The sequence below is a fragment of the Eleutherodactylus coqui genome, chromosome 9 (assembly GCF_035609145.1).
Source record: "Eleutherodactylus coqui strain aEleCoq1 chromosome 9, aEleCoq1.hap1, whole genome shotgun sequence".
In the NCBI taxonomy this organism is placed as follows: Eukaryota; Metazoa; Chordata; class Amphibia; order Anura; family Eleutherodactylidae; genus Eleutherodactylus; species Eleutherodactylus coqui.
The window spans coordinates 19,265,811-19,284,776 of NC_089845.1; the positions used below are offsets into that span (position 1 = coordinate 19,265,811).

General features: G+C 43.5%; 1 protein-coding gene across 1 annotated transcript in view; it reads left to right on the forward strand.

Moving 5' to 3' along the window:
- Nucleotides 1–18,966, forward strand: part of DROSHA (drosha ribonuclease III) — a 263,840-nt gene that overhangs the window by 174,813 nt on the left and 70,061 nt on the right. Inside the window, exon 21 of the mRNA XM_066579186.1 lies at nucleotides 9,597–9,696. Within this exon, the coding sequence (XP_066435283.1) occupies nucleotides 9,597–9,696 (100 nt within the window). The remainder of the gene's footprint in view (nucleotides 1–9,596; nucleotides 9,697–18,966) is intronic.

Sequence of the window (18,966 nt, forward strand, 5' to 3'; positions counted from 1 at the left end):
TGAGGGTCTAGCGCTGGGGAGCCGGGAGCGTAGCGCTGGGGAGCCGGGGGCTAGCGCCGGTTACCTGCTGCCTGGCGGTGGGTGACTGGTCGGCGGCTGCGGTGGGTCCGGTCGGCGGCTGCGGGGCGTCGTGTTGTCATGGAGACACAGCTGGCAGCGTCTCGGGAGCGCGCACGTCGGGCTGCAGCGAGCGACGGGAAAAGAGCCGGCGGCCATCTTGGGGAAACTTTTATAAGTTGCTGAAACGCTGGAACAGTAAGTACAAACCAGCTAGAAATGTCATTTACAGAGGGGCTTAGTAATGTGTGCTTAATGGGGGGGACTGGGCAAAAAAAAAATTCACTGCTTCCTCGAGACATCTCCTTTAAGTCTCCTCTCAGCCTTCTTTTTTGCAAGCTAAACATTCCCAGATCCTTTAACCGTTCCTCATAGGACATGATTTGCAGACCGCTCACCATCTTGGTAACTCTTCTCTGAACTTGCTCCATTCGGGCATCTTCATGTACAGCAAGAGCTTTGCAGAAACTTTAGTGGTGGACCTTCCACACAGGTCATTAGTAAAAGAGAACGAACAGCAGTGATTCTGTACTTTTTAAAGCTAAAAATGTGAAGACCATTTTCAAGCAATTCTGTGTTGAAATATTAATATTAGATCTTCTAGGCCTGAAGCTTGAGATTGCTACACCGCCAGATTGCATTAATGGCATTATCTCACTGTGTTCTGTCCTGGGCTCCTTTTCTCACAGAGCTATTGAGGCGGATTTATTAACGGGGTTGTTATATTGTATATAAGTAAAGGGCAGGGGGTATTTGGTGTTTTGTCAATTTATTATAATTAGCAGTTCAATCTGTTCCCTTCTTTTAGGAAGCCACGCCCCTCGCTACAGAAGACTTTTTCCAAATCAGTGCCATTACTCCATCTTGAATACTGCTGCCAATGGAGGAAAATGTGATGTGACCTGTCTATCAGTGCCTTCCATTAAGACAGATTGCTTTTGGTCAAGTTTCCTTCCTAGACAAGAGGTCTGGGCAGGCAGGAAACTGGTGCCTGGGGGTCGCATCATGTGCCCTTCCATCTGTGGCCATTGTGGTGGTGCTGTACTGAAAGGCCGTATCTGTGGCAAGAGGGCATGGCTTCATAAAAGAAGAGACCAGAGCAGACCTATGATACAATACCAAATGTCCATTGCCCTGTACTTATCTGCAAGCTGGACAACCCTTTTGAGCCTGATGCACGTGCGGTCCGCTGCACCATATCCCTGGTGTACACCCGTTGATGAATATGGTGCTTCCTTCCGAATCTCAGTTTACTCGGTTTTTATTACTTTTGTTGATTGTGTTATTAAAAGTGCTGAAAGCCCTACATTTTATTAAAATCCTCCCTAGTATATGTATGCAAATCATTACGCCATAAATATCCACCCGGCTTTAATTTTTTAACAAACAGAATGTATTATACGACCGGAGTCTAAACCGTTTTTGTCCAGAACTCTGAAAATCTACTTTTAATGAGAATAATATCCGCTTTTAATCTCCCTATCGCCCTGCATGTGTTCAATTTTCAGTGTTACGTCTGATATAGCACTATTATCAAGGCATCACCTAGATTCTGCTCTAATGGTTTCATTAGGATTCACACCCACATTATGGTAATGCGACCACAGCCAGGGACGGATTGGGAATCCAAAGTGGCCCTGGCCCCTACTCTGTAAGAATTCCCTATACGGGCCACACCAAGTATTAGTGGCCCTATAGACACTGGGTGTTTTCCTCTGTGTGGGCTTGTCTGTGGAAAATACACATTGACCCTTATTTATTATAGAATGGCAGATGGAAGGACCTCTAAGGTCATCGGGTCCGACCCCCTGCACAGTGCAGGATCACTAAATCATCCCAGACAGATGTCTGTCAAGCTTCTGTTTGAACACTTCCATTGAAGGAGAACTCACCACTTCCTGTGGCAGCCTGTTTCTGTCATTGATCACCCTATCAATATGTTGTCTAAAACAGCGCCAGAATTAAGGAGCATGGAGTTTTAGACAAATTTACAAATAGTTTGCACCAAAAAGAAGAAAGAGGTTGGACAAGCTTGTCAATTTTTTTAGTTTTCTTACCCTGAAGTTGGGCATGGCAAGTTTGTCTATCTTTCCAACACTTTTTTTTATATATTAGTATTTTTAGTAGTGCATAACATACTAAACATGCTGTGCAAAAATTGGCGCATTTTTTATATTTGTGGTGCAGCATAAATTGTGCCAAGTTTACAAGTCCTTCTGCCACTTCCCTAAACTTGGCGCTGTTTAAGACTGTTCAGTTCTAAAACGCATTGGCACAATATATGTCAATATGCACAAATATAGGCCATTGTATTACAGCACAGGCAAAGTGAATGAAATGTCAAGAAATGTCCTATACTTCCTGCGGAAAAAATCCACAGCTTAAAGTGTCAGGGGTGCTCAATGCAGGATCACTAAATCATCCCAGGCAGATGTCTATTCAGCCTCTGATTGAAGACTTCCATTGAAGAAGACCTTACCACCTCCCATGGCAACCTGTTCCACTCATTGATCCCCTCCTCACTGTCTAATATCTAATCTGTGTCTCCTCCCTTTCAATTTCATCCCAATGCTTCTAGTCTGTCTTGTGCAGATGAGAATAGGGCTGATCCCTCTGCACTGTGACAGCCCTGCAGATATTTGTAGACAGCTATTAAGTCTCCTCTCAGAATTTGTATTTGCAAGCTAAACATCCCCAGATCCTTTAACCGTTCCTCATTGGAAATAGTTTGCAGACCGCTCACCATCTTGGTAACTCTTCTCTGAACTTGTTCCAGTTAGTCGATGTCTTTTTTTTTTTTAAGTGGGTGCCCAGAACTGGACACAGTATTCCAGATGAGGTCTGACTATGGAAGAGTATAGGGGAATAATTACCTCACGTGATGTAGACTCTATGCTTCTCTTAATACATCCCAGAATTGTGTTTGCCTTTTTTTCCTGCTGCATCACATTGTTGACTCATGTTCAGTCTGTGTGTCATTAGTATACCCAAGTCTTTTTTACATGTGCTGCTGCTTAGCTCAATTCCTACCATTTTGTATGTGCTTTTTTCATTTTTGTTGCCCAGATGTAGGACTTGAATTTCTCTGTTGGTTGCGGCCCACTGTTAAAACTTGTCTAGATTTTTTTTGAATCCTCTCTCTCTTCTCTAGTGTTAGCTATACTTCATAGATTTGTGTCCTTGGTAAATTTGATCAGTTTCCCTTCAATTTCCTCATCTATATCATTTATAAGAATGTTGAACAATACTAGGTCCAGGACAGAGCCTTGTAGTTCCCCACTTGAGAGATTCTTCCACTTGGATGTGCAGCCATTTATGACCCCTCTTTGAGTACAATCACTCAGCCAGTTGTGAATCCACCTAACAGTTGCCTTGTCATTCCCATATTTGGTCATTTTTTTTTCAATAAGTATAGTATGAGATACATTGTCAAATGCTTTACTAAAGTTAAGATATACTATATCTACTGTATTACCCTAATCAACCCAGTCTGTGATTCTGTCATAGAAGTAAATTTTATGCGACTGACATAACTTATTTGTTACAAACCCATGCTGGCTCTTGTTAATTACTCCATTCTCATCTAAGGTCATGCTGTTTAATAATTTGTTTAAACCTCTTTTTCGGTATAGAAGTCAGGCTCACAGGCCTGGAGTTTGCTGGGTCCACCTTCTTCCTTTTTTGAAGATAGACACCATTTGCCCTTCTCCAATCTTCTGGGACTTATGTTCTTCGGGAATTTTCAACAATTACCTCTGCTGCTTCCTTTAGTATCCTAGGATGTAATTCTTCTGGACCTTGAGACTTGAATTCATTTACGTTAGCTATGTGTTCCCTCACCATCTCTCTGCTTATAGATGGCCTGTATTCTTTTATTCCCCCAATAGCACAGGGAAGATCAGTTGATGTTACATCTAATTCCTGAAAGAGAACAGATACAAAATAGGAATTTAAAAGTTCGGCCTTCTCAATATCATTTTTGCCCAATTTACCATTTTCATCCTGTAAACCTCCTATAGCATCTTTGACTTTTTTGTTTTACTTTTGACAAATCCTTTTTTATTGCTTTTGGCCACTGTTGCAAGCCTCAATTTATTATTAGCTTTAGCTTTTTTAACACTTGCCCTACAGTTTCTGCAGACCGCATTATATTCTTCTTTAGATTCTCCCCTCTTTCCTTTTAATAAACATATTTTTCTTCCTTTTTAGCATGTATCTAAGTTCTGTGTTCATCCATCCTGGTCTCTTTAAATGCTTACCAGTCGCCCCTCTTTTAGGGATTGTTAATGATTATTCTTTGAGAATCTCATTTCACAATATTTCCCAACCTTCTTGGACATTTCTGTCCTTAAGAACATCCAGTCATTGGATTATTCCTGTCCTCTTTCAGAGTTCATTAAAATCTGATTTTCTGAAATCCAACGTTAAGGTCTCATATCCCCCCCCCCCCCTCCTTTCTACCAAAAATTCAAGGATAGCATGATCACTGCCTCCTAAGGTCCCAGCCACCCTTACTCCCTCAACCATTCCCTCCCTGTTAGTAAGAATTAGGTCCAAGATGGCAGATCCCCTTGTTTTCTCTTCGACCCTTTGGAAGATGAAGTTGTCAGCAAGAGCGGATAAGAATTTGTTGAATCCATTACTTTTACCTGAGAGAGATTCCCAACAAATGTCTGGATAGTTAAAATCTCCCATAATCACTATGTCATGCTTCTTTGAGAGCTTGGCCATCTGATGTAGAAAGAGTTCCTCCATATCTTCTGCTTGTCCAGGCGGCCTATAGTAAATGCCTACAATGGTGTCCTTTCTGTTGTTTTCTCCTTGTATTCTTACCCAATTGGTTTCTACAGAACTCCCATGCTCTGAAGCTTGAATCTCTGTGGAGATGTTTGCCTTCCTAACATACAGTGCAGTACCTCCCCCTGTTTTATTAGGTCTGTTTCTTATAAATAAGTTGTATCCTTGTCTTCCAATCATGTGTATCATTCCACCAAGTTTCTGTGATGCCTATGACATCGTATTTCTCTTCTCTTCTGATGTAGCGTGGGAAAGGGTTAACAAAGGATTACAATACTGCTCTCCAGTTGGAAAGACAACTACAACACTCAGCAGATCTGCAGTTGTCAGAGCATGCTAAGAGTTGTAGTTCACCAACAGACTGAGGGGAAGAGGAGCATGTAGAAAATGAAAAGTATATAATAGTAAATACTTGAGTCGGTCATCTGTCTGGTTGGGCCACTTCTCTTCCGGGCCCTGTCACTGTGCTTGTGGACTGGGTACAGTAAGGCACTGTTGATCCCGCTGCAGTGTGCAAGTCCAGGAGGTGGGAATATTCTGCAGCTGCTTGTCTTATCAGGAAGGATTCCTGCAGCAAGAAAGCTGCAAACTAACAGGCAGAGGGTCTGGCCACGGATACATCCCAGAGGTGGGACCCATGGAGTGTGAAGACAGGCCCCACCGCTGCAGTGATACAGCATGCAAGTGCAAGGATGTCTTTTCATCTTGCCATTTAGTGACTCAGCATCTCTGTTTGCTCTATTATAGGGTGGAAGGCTGCTGGGATCTACCTGTTAGATGGGGGCCCACTGGGAATTCCCCGGCTTCTCTGATGGGCAACCTCGAGCCTAGATATGCACTGGAAATGTAGAGCATGGTAAATACTGCTCAAATGGGCATAGCACCAAGGAAAGGTCACTGTCCTAAATCTCTATGGCACTAGTGACATTGGTATTACCTCTCAATGCAGCAGATGATGTCTTCAGCATCAAAGGGGAAAATTTTAAATACCTGAAACTGTGGGTGTATTCATGAGGCTGTATGGGTGTGTATGTGTTTGTGTGTATATAGTATAACTTTCATACACATATATTATACAGTGTACATATTTCCAATAAGAGTTAAAAATAATTTTGACTGCAACTGTATCACTGCAAAGGGAAAATCAACTCAAATATCGCTGTCAGCGGCCATATTTACCTATATACTAATATATACGAAAGATCTACAAGTGCAGGTACAAACGCCACCACCCAACAGAATGCAGATTACTATATGGAAGAGCATAGCAATAGTACAAGATACTGATGAATAGCTCACTTCCATGCCTACCACATATTGGGGGGGGGGGGGGGTGGAGGGCAGTGGCTGCTTAGTATTATACGTGCACATAGATACGGCATACAAAGGGTGCCAAGTCCCACTGATACTTGTAGTGCACCATTCAGGCTTAACAGTCTATTAATGATGCCACATGCGATTCAGCTTAGCGGGTTGCCCTACACCTCATGAGCTATACTGGAACAACACCCTGGGCTCCCCCAACATCTAAAGCCAGACTGCAAATACAACAATAAATATGAGTCAATATTTAATATTTTGGCCAAAATTCGTTAGCTGGCAAGCCTATGGCAACGGTCTTTGTTATCTTGTGAGAGTCCCTATTGCAAATTAGATTTGCCAAATTTATAAATTTTCATCTGTTTGCCAAAAAAGCCAAGCAAACAAAAACAATTTAAATATCTCAACATAAACAATATAATAAGTGGTTTTTCTTTCAAATTCTACTCAAAATGCCACATTTAATGATTACTGTAGTCTCAGAATTATCCAAGACCTCGAATAGAATCTCTTATAGGAGCTCACCTGATGCAACTACTCAAGGGTTTCATCAGCAACTTCAGGTGTCCTTGAGATAAAACATATCATGTAACTGGACTGGCTAGGACTTGGCTGACAGTGATGATTGGTTCCATCTTAGAAATAAGAGACAGGTCCAAAAAAATGCCTTGCGCAAGTACAGAAAAAGATACAAAAAGATAGCCAAGGTACTGAATGTTCCTATAGATACATACAGTTTGAAGCATTGTTCGCAAGTTCAAAATTAAAGGAACACTGGCTATACTACCTGGACATGGCAGGTAACTGCAAGAGACCAGCAGCAAGATTTGGTGGCAGCAGGCATTGAAGTTTCATTTCGCACAGAAAAGTGCATGCTAAACTCTGAAGGTCTTCATGTCCGAACTCCAAAAATATGCTCTAGCACTGCAAACCTGCAGCATGCGGAGGGCAAGATGGATTTAGTCAAGAATCGGGGAGTTCTAGGAGAAAACCTTTTGCCTGCTGTGAGAAACCTGAAGTTTTGGCATCGTTTGGAACCTTGCAACAGGACAAATGAGCTCAGCCACACCTCAAAGTCCACCATGGCTTGTTTTCAGAAGGCGTCTTGAAAGAGTCTGCAGTAGTCGTCACAGCCGCCTGACTTGAACCCCATAGAAAATCTATGATGGTATTCGAAGGCGGTTGCAGCACACAAACCCAAGAATATTTAGTGAACTTGAGACCATTACCCATGAGGAATGGGCGAAGACGCCTCAGGAACGCTGTCAGAAGCTGCTGTCTGGTTATGCATCATGTTTGCTGCAGGTCATAACAGCAAAAGCTGCTCCGCTAAGTACTGAAGACAATTGTCATGAAGGGGTTGAATAATTCTGAGACTGCGGGAGTCATTACAAGGGGCATTTCTTTTTAATTTGGAGAAACCACTTCTATTAGCTGTCTTGAAATATTTAAGTTCTTGACTTTTTTTTTTTTTTTGCAAACAGCTGAAAGTTTATAAGTTTGATAAATGTAATTTGCAATGGGGTTTGAATAATTTTGATTGCAACTGTTTATAGATGCACGGTGTGTGTGTGTGTGTGTGTGTGTATATATATATATATGTATATATATATGTGTGTGTGTGCTTGCAAAAAAACAGGAATTTAAATAGCTCAGTGCAGCTAATATAGAAGTGGTTTCTCCAAATTCAACGAAGAATGCCACTTTTAATGACTCCCGCAGTCTGAAAATTATTCACCCTCTGCATGACAATCGTCTTCAGTACTTAGTGGAGCACCTGTTGCAGTTATGACCCGCAGCAAACATGATGCATAACCAGACAGCGGCTTCTGACAGCGTTCCTGAGGAGTCTTAGTCCATTCCTCATGGGCCATGGCCTCCAGGTAACAAATAATCTCGGATTTGTGTGCTGCAACTGCCTCCTTCAAATCCCATCATAGATTTTTTTATCAGGTTCAAGTCGGGTGACTGGGACAACATTTCAGAAGCTTCCAAGACTACTTCTGAAAAGAACTCTTGGCGGACTTTGAGGTATGCCGGAGCTCATTTGTCCTGTTGGAAGGTCCAATGATGTCCAAACTTCCCACAGAAGGCATATATATTATGTGTGTGTGTGTATATATGCATATATATTATATATAGAGCGAGTGATGTACAGATATACATGGCTGTATTATAATAAGCCATTAAGGACCAAGCACAATAAATTTACAGGTGCCAGGCTTTAAACCCATCCGATAGTAAAAATACAACAAGGGTTTAAAGCCTCTGCTTCTATAATAAATCGGAAGCTTGTCAGCTGTTAGTCACAGCTCATAACCCGGAAGAGAAGGCACGAGGGGTTTTTAACCCTTTCTGCCTTCGCCTTTCCCAAGTTCACAGCGCTCAACGAGCACTGTGTACTGAAAAGTGGAAGTATAACTTCCACTACGAGAGCCTGGGGGTCACGTGACTGCCGAGATTCCCTGCTGCAGGGTCGTAGCAGACCCTGATCAGCTCTGCCAGTGACTATGCATGCCCCAGCTACAATGGGAAAGTATGAAGTTTAAAGTAAAACATGTGAATGTCCCCCAGAAGTCTTATATGATGTCATGGGGGACACAGATGGTAAAAAATAACTAGATAAATAAGTTAAACCAAATTACAGAATAAAATAAAAATATATACAAAAAAAAGAAAATAACCCAAAGCTGACGCCAACCAAAACCACCGCCGTATGCACCCTGTGATCAAAATCATAGAGATCATATACCAAAACGTCCAAAACAAAATGAGGAGCCCGCTCCCATACTTTATTTTAGCGTAAATATACTAATTTCGAAAAAAGTAACTAATAATGTAAAAAAAAAAATCTCTCTTTTTAGCTTTTTACCCCCAGTAAAACTAGAGAACGGAAAAAAACATCAGTGAAAAAGATATTAAAAATATAACCCAAATGTCATGGGGGGAAAAAAACAGCAAAAATAACTTTGGTAGCTGAAGGAAAAAATATACGGCAGTAAAACCGCTACGTGGGTAAAATCCCTAAAGTGTCTGGTCCTTAAAAAACAGCCCGGACCCCAAGGGGTTACATTTCTTAACTATGATGGTGTTTTGTTTTTTTACTTTAAGGTTTTTTGTATTACTTTAAAGTTGGTGTTTTTACTATAAAGTGTTACTCCAATGCGATAAAGTTGGAGTTAGAGCGAAATGTTGAGCAGAAGAGCCTGTGAGCGCTGAGGTTTCCTGCCTCAGATGTGACATATTGATCCTGATCGGCTCCAGCCTGTGTGTGCAGATACAATGCTGGATTAACGATGATTCATATCTTTCTGCAGTCGGTGTGTGTTTTATGACGGACATGAATACTAAGAGCCAAGCCGTTTGATAAATACCTACTTTCTGAGCCCGTTTTGAGCCTCCTTCCTTTGCTCCCATTGCAGTGTACACCTGTACTTTCTGTTTCCCAACCTGGAAGAAGGAGGACTGGCCACGTATCGGACAGCGATTGTTCAGAATCAGCATCTTGCTATGTTGGCGAAGGTAAGAAAACCTTAAAATTGATGATATCTCTAGAAACAAATGCTTTAAATGCGGAGCTTTCTGTGCCAGCCTCTCCTAATGCTCTCCCTATCCCATTATGTATTCTGCAGAACAGCTGCTACCTCATTGTAACATTCAACACTATTTACTCCGTGAAATGCAACATTTCACCATCCCCGATATTTAATATCCCCAGTTTCTATTTCCGAGTAGATTAATCTACATTACAGTGGAGAAGCTTCTGCTAAAGTAATGCAGCAAAGGAATTATAAAATTAAGCACCACAGATGCTAAAGTGCGAGAATGTTACTCCTTGTTCTGCATATATAACAATGGCTTTTATAACACACACTGCTTCTTCTTTCTCGGCTCTTGGTCCTTGCTGACCGGTTGGTAGCAGCCACTTATCCATGTGGATACCATCAGCAGCAACTATTAGCTTCCTGCTGACACCGGCAAGTTGCAGAAAGAGTAATTATTGGCTGACCTCTCCTCTCTACATGGTCTGTGTGTGCGAAGGGAATACAGTAGACATTGTGCTGAGACACAGCGCTGGCTAGGAGTGCCCCCCTCTGTGTGGCGTTATATAAGGGATATCTTATGATCTGTAATACAAAAGGAGGGGTCACATGTTTCAATGCCACCTGAAGGCTGAAGGACAGCTGAGTAGTACTTTTACACAAGTCACGGAACTCTAAGCTGACATGTAAATTGAATATCGGGGTACATCATTCATTATCATACGCCATTCCTTATTGTAACGCGTTCCCGCAATCTCTGCAACCAATCGCACACATGCCTCCCTTCCTCCAGCATGCTGACTGCATAGGATATCGTCTCTATGTAAAGTTACGGGGACGTTTCTACCACCATCCCTTTGTGAATGCTACTCTCCTTAGGGGGGTCTCATACGAACTGAGTCTGATCGCGGAATCCGCTATCGCCATCCACGGCAGAACGCAGGTGTTGAAAGGCGATTTTTCCTTCACACTCACGAATTTGCATTGTTGAAGAAGAATCGCAGTATGCTCCATTTTGCTTCCGGCCCGCAGCATATATGCAATTAACATAAGCAGTTTCCAGGCGACGGCGGAAGAAAAATGGAGCGTGTCTGTGAGACGCTGCAGTCATTCGCAGTACAGTTTAATCGGGTACGCAGGGTCACCGGCCTCATACTCGCTTCTTACACTAAAAGTTGCACAGATTACTTTCCCCAACTCCTCTCAGTACAACTGCACCGCCTCGGAAAATACCAAACCGTGAAGAGTTTGTCACAGCATGATGCGATTTACATGGTATGTTCAGACAAAATCGTTATGCAACTGGAGGTGATCTGGGAAAGGGGAAGACCCAGACTGCATTTACACAGAAACATCACTGGATTGTTCGAATTGTAACAATCGCTCAGTGTAAACGCCAATGATTGAACGATGAGCGATAATTCGTTCGCTTATCATTCATTTCTTACAAGCCTGAAAATCATCGTTGGCTCATTGACTAATCGTTTGGTTTAAATAGCAGTCGTTCTCATTCACTGCCCGTGTAAACTCTGCCGCTGTTCGCTCATGGGAATGATAGATTGTCAGGTGTAAAAGCACCCTAACTTCTGCGATGTTGCACCCATGGAAACTGTTTGGTGGTGTTTTGGTGTCTGGATAAAGATTGAGGAGTGATGATTCCTCTAAAAGGCCGTTGAGAGCCATTTCCTCTAATGGACTAGTTTACTAAAAGTTTCATCATAGGGCGATGTACAGCAGTTGATCTTTACGTCATAATGCGGCAGAAACAACAGGATGCCACAAGCATGGGTTGAATTTGGAGACAAGACAACGCAACACAATGTGCATCATTGTAGTGGGACTGGAGCCCTGAGTCAAACATCACAGCCCACAGATCAATGCACCAGCTGCCATACAATAGTGGCATCATAATCCACAGCTGGCAACATTTAGTGGAGTGTATGGACAGATTTGGATGCTCCAATATTGACGATGACACTTTTTTGAAGATTGTGTGGCACAGGTTAAGCGGTATGTTGCAAAGACTGACATCACACCGCATCATCGTCATGAATGCTTTCAGTGGGGTCGTTCCAGAGCTACCTGGCCCGACAGATGCCAGAGTGTGGTGTTCAGTGACAAATGGAGCTTGACTTACCAATAATTATCTCGAAGGGTGGAACTGTAGGTGATGTGGCAATCAGGCTGATACTTCTGCCATTTTGGATGGACACACAACTTGTCAATGTGGAGTCAATATTATCCCCACCATGATGAACAAACGGCAGTGAACATCAGTAGGCATACTTTGCAAGGTATCCAGGTGATTTCTTGGCCAGCACAATCCCCATATCTGTCTCCAATCTGTGGGACACGATTGTATGTCGAATGAATACTCTCCCACGGCCTTGTAATCAAGATGAACTGTGGCCTATGGCCAAATACCACATGGTCAGCACTACTTCAGGACTGTATTCGAACACTCATTGAATTGATGCCATGCCACGTTAAGAAGTGTATCTCACGACATGGTTGACCCTAATACTTATTGATTATCCTGTATACTAGATAGAAAATATGTGTGATTGTTAGAAATGGAAATCAGCTGTTAAGAATGTAATTTTCTATCTATATGTTGAGTTTTATCTGATTTTGAGCATTTCTTCGTGGTCCGGTGTTTTCTCTGTGAGGCAATGTATGTGTCCTCCCAGGGTTGCTTGGAAGAGCCATGATTCAGAGTTTCCTTCATGAAAGGGTTTCCCTGGCCTGTTCTCTTGTAGGCCCTTATTTGAACTATTGTATTGAAAACGTCATGACTGTGCTGCCTACTAAATGGTGGTGTGAGGTTGGCCATCGGCAAAGGAAGAACACATTGATTGAATTCCTCTACCCAATCCTTTGTTCCCCCTGATACAAGCATGACCAGATACCTGGAAACCGCTTTTCCTTTCCCTACCAAAAAAAAAAAAAAAAGTACCTTGGGCTAAGGCTAGATTCATACTGCATTCATAAGCTATGGTTTCTGTACTGGGGTTTCATTTAAAATGTGGAAAACAACATTCATATGGAACCCTGGACAGAACCATAGGTTTGCATTAATAAAACTGTGACCAAAGTCTCCAGCCGGGGTTTCCCGTTAAGCAAGTGTTCATTTTTTTTCAGCATTTTAGCTGGACAGAAAAGCTTGTCACATTGGTCTCCTTTTGATTAATGCAATCCTATGGGTCTATCCACGGTTCCATCCGAATGCTGCTTTCAGAATTTAAGACAGAACCACAAGACAAAAACCATAGAGGAGTTCATGAATGCAATTTGAACCTAGCCTTGGCTGCGCATGTATGTTTGTACAGGAGTCAGGCAGGATAGCCCACGCAACACAAATATTTAAATAAGGAAGATGGGACAATACCAAGCCAGGCCAGGACCCTACTGCACACTGATGAGGGGCAAAAACCTCGAAACAGCTGTCTGTGGATGGATTCTGGCTTGGTTTCCAGTTCCCACCCATTGCTCTACAGACCTGTATAAAGGATCAGGCATTGATTTGAAGGAATGTTGCCATCCAATAGGTGGCACTGTAGAGGTATTGTTCCATCTTCCTTTGCATATTACCCAGAGGAGCATGCATGGCCTTATAAGTCTCCTCACTCACCTTCTTGGTGCTCTCCTTAAGGAGAGACTAGTAATTAATAGGACATTATAGTAGCAGTGTTTCTGGTGGCACAACATACTCACGGCAGCTTGATTACCACAAGACCAACACAGCTGGGCTCCTCCCACAGCAGTGACATCACCACAGGCCTTCAGCCCACCGGATCTCTTTGGTAGGTCAATGTTGTTCTGTCAGGATTGCTGAGTTGTAGGTACATCACACACATAGCTCTGCTACACCCCACACATCACAAACAACAGCTTGGCTCCTCCCACAGCAGTGACATCATCACAGATCCTTTGCCCACCTGATCTCTGAGATGATAACGGCTTAGTTATATTCTCAGTGTGTTATTTTTGTCCTCCTCTTCCGAGAGCCCTAACTGTGGTCTTCTTCTGTCAGTCAGACTCTGTGTTTTATATATGTTGTAGAACCTTCGATGGCGTCACCAGGGGGCGGAATGATGACATCAGCAGGGGCGGAGCATAAGAAGCACTCACTCACACACACACACACATTAAGCAAGTAGTTGTTAGTAGTTTGATGATATCCCTCCCAACCCACACAAATATTTAAAATGTATGGCTAATTTAATCCAACCACGTGACATAATGGCAGGTCATTGGTTGTTCCCGAGAACTGCTGTGCTGTTACATCAAGGTGCTAGCCACATCTAACTATGTCTGCACCAAGACCAATAGGTGCTGGCTCTAACAGCCAACATCCGACTGCGATGTCCGGTATCAGAGTCGATTCTGATCCTGGCTGTTTTACCCATTGGATGCTGCAGTCATTAGCAACCCCCACTGATCACTAGAATGGAAGTCCCATGTCCCCCTTACTTCCTCACCCTCATAGTGATGAAGAGTTTGAAGGAAGAAGAAAAGCAGAAGACGGCACTCTACAGTATCTGGCAGTCCCGTGGAGTGGTAGTGCACGTGCCAGAACTTTATTCAAGCTCTTCCTCAGTTCTTGTTGACGGTGAGGATCCCAATCCATGAGATCCCCAACAATCAGTCATTTATCATCTGTCCTGTGGATAAGTTGTAAATGTTGTGGCAATGGCGCTGTATTGGTGATATGACATTGCCCCTCTCCTGACAAGGTGTTCTTGCGTTTGTTCGGTGCGGTCCGTATGGAAACTCTTTACTAACTATCACTGCTCAGCTCCTGTACATACAATGTTTTAGTCCACTGCCACCACTTACAGGGAGGATATTGCTTATGAACCATGGTAATTATAGCCAATTACTGCATGGTTTTAATTCTGAAGCTTAAAGGGGTTGTCTCGCGAAAGCAAGTGGGGTATACACTTCTGTATGGCCATATTAATGCACTTTGTAATATACATCGTGCATTAAATATGAGCCATACAGAAGTTATTCACTTACCTTTCCTGCGCTGGCGTTCCCGTCTCCATGGCTCCGTCTAACTTCAGCGTCTAATCGCCCGATTAGACGCGCTTGCGCAGAAGGGTCTTCTGCCTTCGGCTCGGTTCGGCAGCAGCGGCGTTCTGGCTCCGCCCCCTTCTACGCATCATCGCGTAGCTCTGCCCCGTCACGTGTGCCGATTCCAGCCAATCAGGAGGCACGATGTACATTACAAAGTGCATTAATATGGCCATACAGAAGTGATGAACCCCACTTGCTTTCGCGGGACAACCCCTTTAAGGAATCCTACGTCATGTGGGTCTTTAGAAGTATGAAATGCTCTTTTATCGCATGCAAAGCATGTAATAAAGGAAACAGGTGTATGCCACTAAACGTGATCATAGAATACGATTAACATTCAGATTGATGGCTCACACCCATAATCTGTCAGTAGACTAATACTATAGTATTGATACTGTGAAGCATCTGCACTCCTGTATTAGACAGCGCTCAATTCCTGTCTGCACCCCCCCCCCCCCCCCCAGTGGTGCGCAGGCCCTTCGCTCCGCTCATTACACTGTTGACAAGTGGTGTTGCCTTTACCTTCAAAAGGTCAAACTGCAACTTCATAAAACAGCAAAAAATAAATAAATGCAGACAATTTCCTAAAGTCCATTGGTTTGATGGTGAAGCACCTATACGTTCCGGTAACGCTGTGGTGACCTGCTCTTCTCAAGTTGGAACAAAAGAGAAATATAAGGTGTTCCTGAGGATTTCGTGTCAGAAAGGTATTGCATTAATTGTCTGTTTTTCCCTCTCGTGGACACAGTTCAGTGTAGGGATCAGCCGTTGCACTTTTAGTCTTACTAGCCCCACTAAAATATTCAGCACTGAAGGCTGGCTTGCATTTTTTTGAAGGGTTGTATGTGAACTTTCAGGAAAGTTCACTTGCATCGTGCTTTAGGATCCGCTCCTACTCCTCATGCATTACAATGTTAATGATCTCGGGTACAGAAGTACACAGCAAGTGACTTCTTAATGTATAGCCCTACTATAGAAATACCCTTGTGCCTGTATATAGTAAATCGCTCATTCAGCAATTGTTAATGCACTATAATTACCAAGAAAACTCTGCTAGCTGAACTATGTGACCACATGGAAGGATCTCCTCCATGAACAGCAGCAGGCAAGCTGCCAACTTCAATGCTCACTAGCAGCCGAAAGTTCCTCTTTCTCCCAAAGTAGTGAATTCTATTAGTTTTCAGTTTGCCGCTCCCATGGCCAGGGTTTTACTGTTTTTTTTTTTATGTTTTTCTCTCTAAACATGTTTTTTTGCTTTACTACAAAACTCCGCATTCAGTTCTATCTCAGGCAGACATACAAATGATGAGAGTTGTGGCAGGATTTGATGAACGGTCTTGCCACCTGAGGCCCTAAAAGTTCTTCCACCGTTGTCCCGTAGTGTCTCTCAGAGGCTACTTGGGTGTAGTGGAGCTTGTTGACCACTGGACCCTTTTTGACAAAATCAAAGACGTTTCCGAGGTAACAGGGTTTGTGAGGAGACGCACTACTGGAATGTGAGAAGCTGGATGGTCGTATCAACTAATTGCGGCCACCTGGGCCGTTCTGACCAGACTGTTAGGTGTTGGGACCAGAGGATGCGTGAGGACAGGTACACAAAGCAACCGGTCTCAGGACGCCCTCGACAGACCACCAGTACAGAGGATTGTCTGATCGTACAAGCATGAGCAGGTCCAGCTGTTTCATTGTCTGCCATCCAGAGACAGATGGCATCCTGATTACAGGGCCCTGTGTCTGTTGGACCCATGTCCAGACGCTTGGTTGAAGGACATTTGCTCTCATGGCACCCATTACGTGTACTGCCTTTCACACCCACCATCACCTCTATTTGTAGTGATGTTGTGAACGTTGAAACTGGATGCTACAGGGTGAAACCGTGTTGCCTTCAGCGACAAATCCAGCTTTAGCTTGGGCACTGACAATGGCAGTGTTCATGTCTGGAGACCACGGGGTGAGCACCTCAACTCTGCCTTTGCTGTGGAGCAGCACACTGCCCCCTGCTGGTGTGATGGTCTGGGGGGCCATCAGATACGACCGTCTTCACCCCTGGTAGTCATACAAGGGACAATGATAGCTTAGCAATATGCTCAGGACATTCTGCAGACACGTGTTGCGCTCATAATAATAAAGAGATGGCGGTAGCATCAAGGGTGTAGAGTAAAATCCAAGTTCCTTTATTGCTCCATGTCATTAAAAAGGCAGTGTTTCGACTACATGTATTTATCAAGCCTCAGCTGATATTTAAGCTAGAGGCCAACAGAGTACTAGAGCCTCCAAGCCCGCCTGTATCACATCTTGTATCCAAGCTAGAAATGGTACAGCAGGGTACTAGAGCTTACATACCAACCCTTATCACATCTTGTATCCAAGCTGGAGGCAGTACAACATGGTGCTGGAGGCTTCTTGCCTGCTTGTATGACATCTGGTATCCAAGCTAGAGGCCGCCAAGGCTACTAGAGTCTCCATGCCCACCTGTATCACATCTTGCATCCAATCTAGAGGCGGACCAACAGGGTACTAGAGCCTCCATGCCCACCCGTATCACACCTTGTATCCAAGCCAGAGGCGGACCAACAGGGTACTAGAGCCTCCATGCTCGCCCGTATCACATCTTGCATCCAAGCTAGAGGTGGTATAACAGGATACTAGAGCCCCCATGCCCGCCCGTATCACATCTTGTATCCAAGCTAGAGCCGATACAACAGGGTACTAGAGCCTCCATGCTCGCCCGTATCACATCTTGTATCCAAGTTAGAGGTCGTACAACGGTACTAGAGCCCCCATGCCCCCATATCACATCTTGCATCCAAGCTAGAGGCAGACCAACAGGGTACTAGAGCCTCCGTGCCTGCTCGTATTACATCTTCTATCCAAGCTAGAGGCAGTACAACAGGGTCCTAGAGCCTCCATATCCATCTGTATCACATCTTGTATCCAAGCTAGAGGCGGTACAGTAGGGTCCTAGAACCTCCATGTCCACCTGTATCACATCTTGTATCCAAGCTAGAGGCAGTACAACAGGGTACTAGAACCTCTCTTCAAGTGTTAAGTTTTCTACAATAAATTATCCTTTTGCTCTGATTGTGTACAAACATTACAAACACACCTATACATTTTCATTGGATTCCAACAACTCATCTAAGTGCTTAATTTTTTGGGGGGGGCAATGAGTGTTCAACTCGTCCAGTAAAAACATAAATCCTTACGTAGATATGTCACCCGGAAATTAGTAAAGTTATGATTTTTCTGAAGGTGCGGATCCCGGAGCTGCAGGTTGTGACGTGATCGCAGGTGCATCAGTGACCTTTGGCATGAATGGATTAAGTTTTGATTGAAACTTATAAAGTAGCCGAACTGTTGACGAATGTAAGTCCTTCCTTGCAGTGTTCGAACATAATGGTGGGATGAAGGTCCTCACAAATACAAGTACTTTACATACAGAATGACTTGGCACCAAGTCGTCTTCTGTTCTAAGGCTTGGCTTTATTCTCTACTGCTGTGTGGATTTTGTGCAGGTAGTTTGGCAAACAATGGTGGTTACACAGCAGCAGCTGATCGTGCCCGGGCACTTTATGGTCTCCTGTGATCCTGGGAAGAGGATTGTGTGCAGTATTCTCCAGTAAAGGGTTCATTTGAAGTATTTGAGGCTGGGAATAACATATTAAACATTTTTGTCTCCTGAATCCTCAGTAAGGAAAAACAATTCTATCTAGTGTGTACTCTTTACTAGTCACTACTATGGTCACCCACATGGTCACACTGCTGGCGGGGCCGGATGATGCATCAGGCAGTGAGGGGGGCCGATCTCTGATAAGGTATGTCTGGTCATGGCCTGGTCTTGTTGGAAGTCAAAGCCTGCAACAGTGTCATGTCTTTATTGAGCACATTTCGGTAAGCACAGTCATGTCAGGTGTGAGTACAGTATATGGGTAGTAACGCCATTTCTGGTATTTATATGATATGTCATGCATTTTTAGCAGTTTTTCCCTCTGCAGGCTCAATCTCTAATTTTCAGTTTTCCAGCTGTTATGTTACCCGTGTACAACATACACAGAAGAGGAGATCCTGCTCACCTGTCTTTATGTCACATATACAGAGAAGCAGCATGGAGGACATTATACAGATCTATTCAGCAGTGTAGATATTATTCCAGCAGTCATGTGACAAT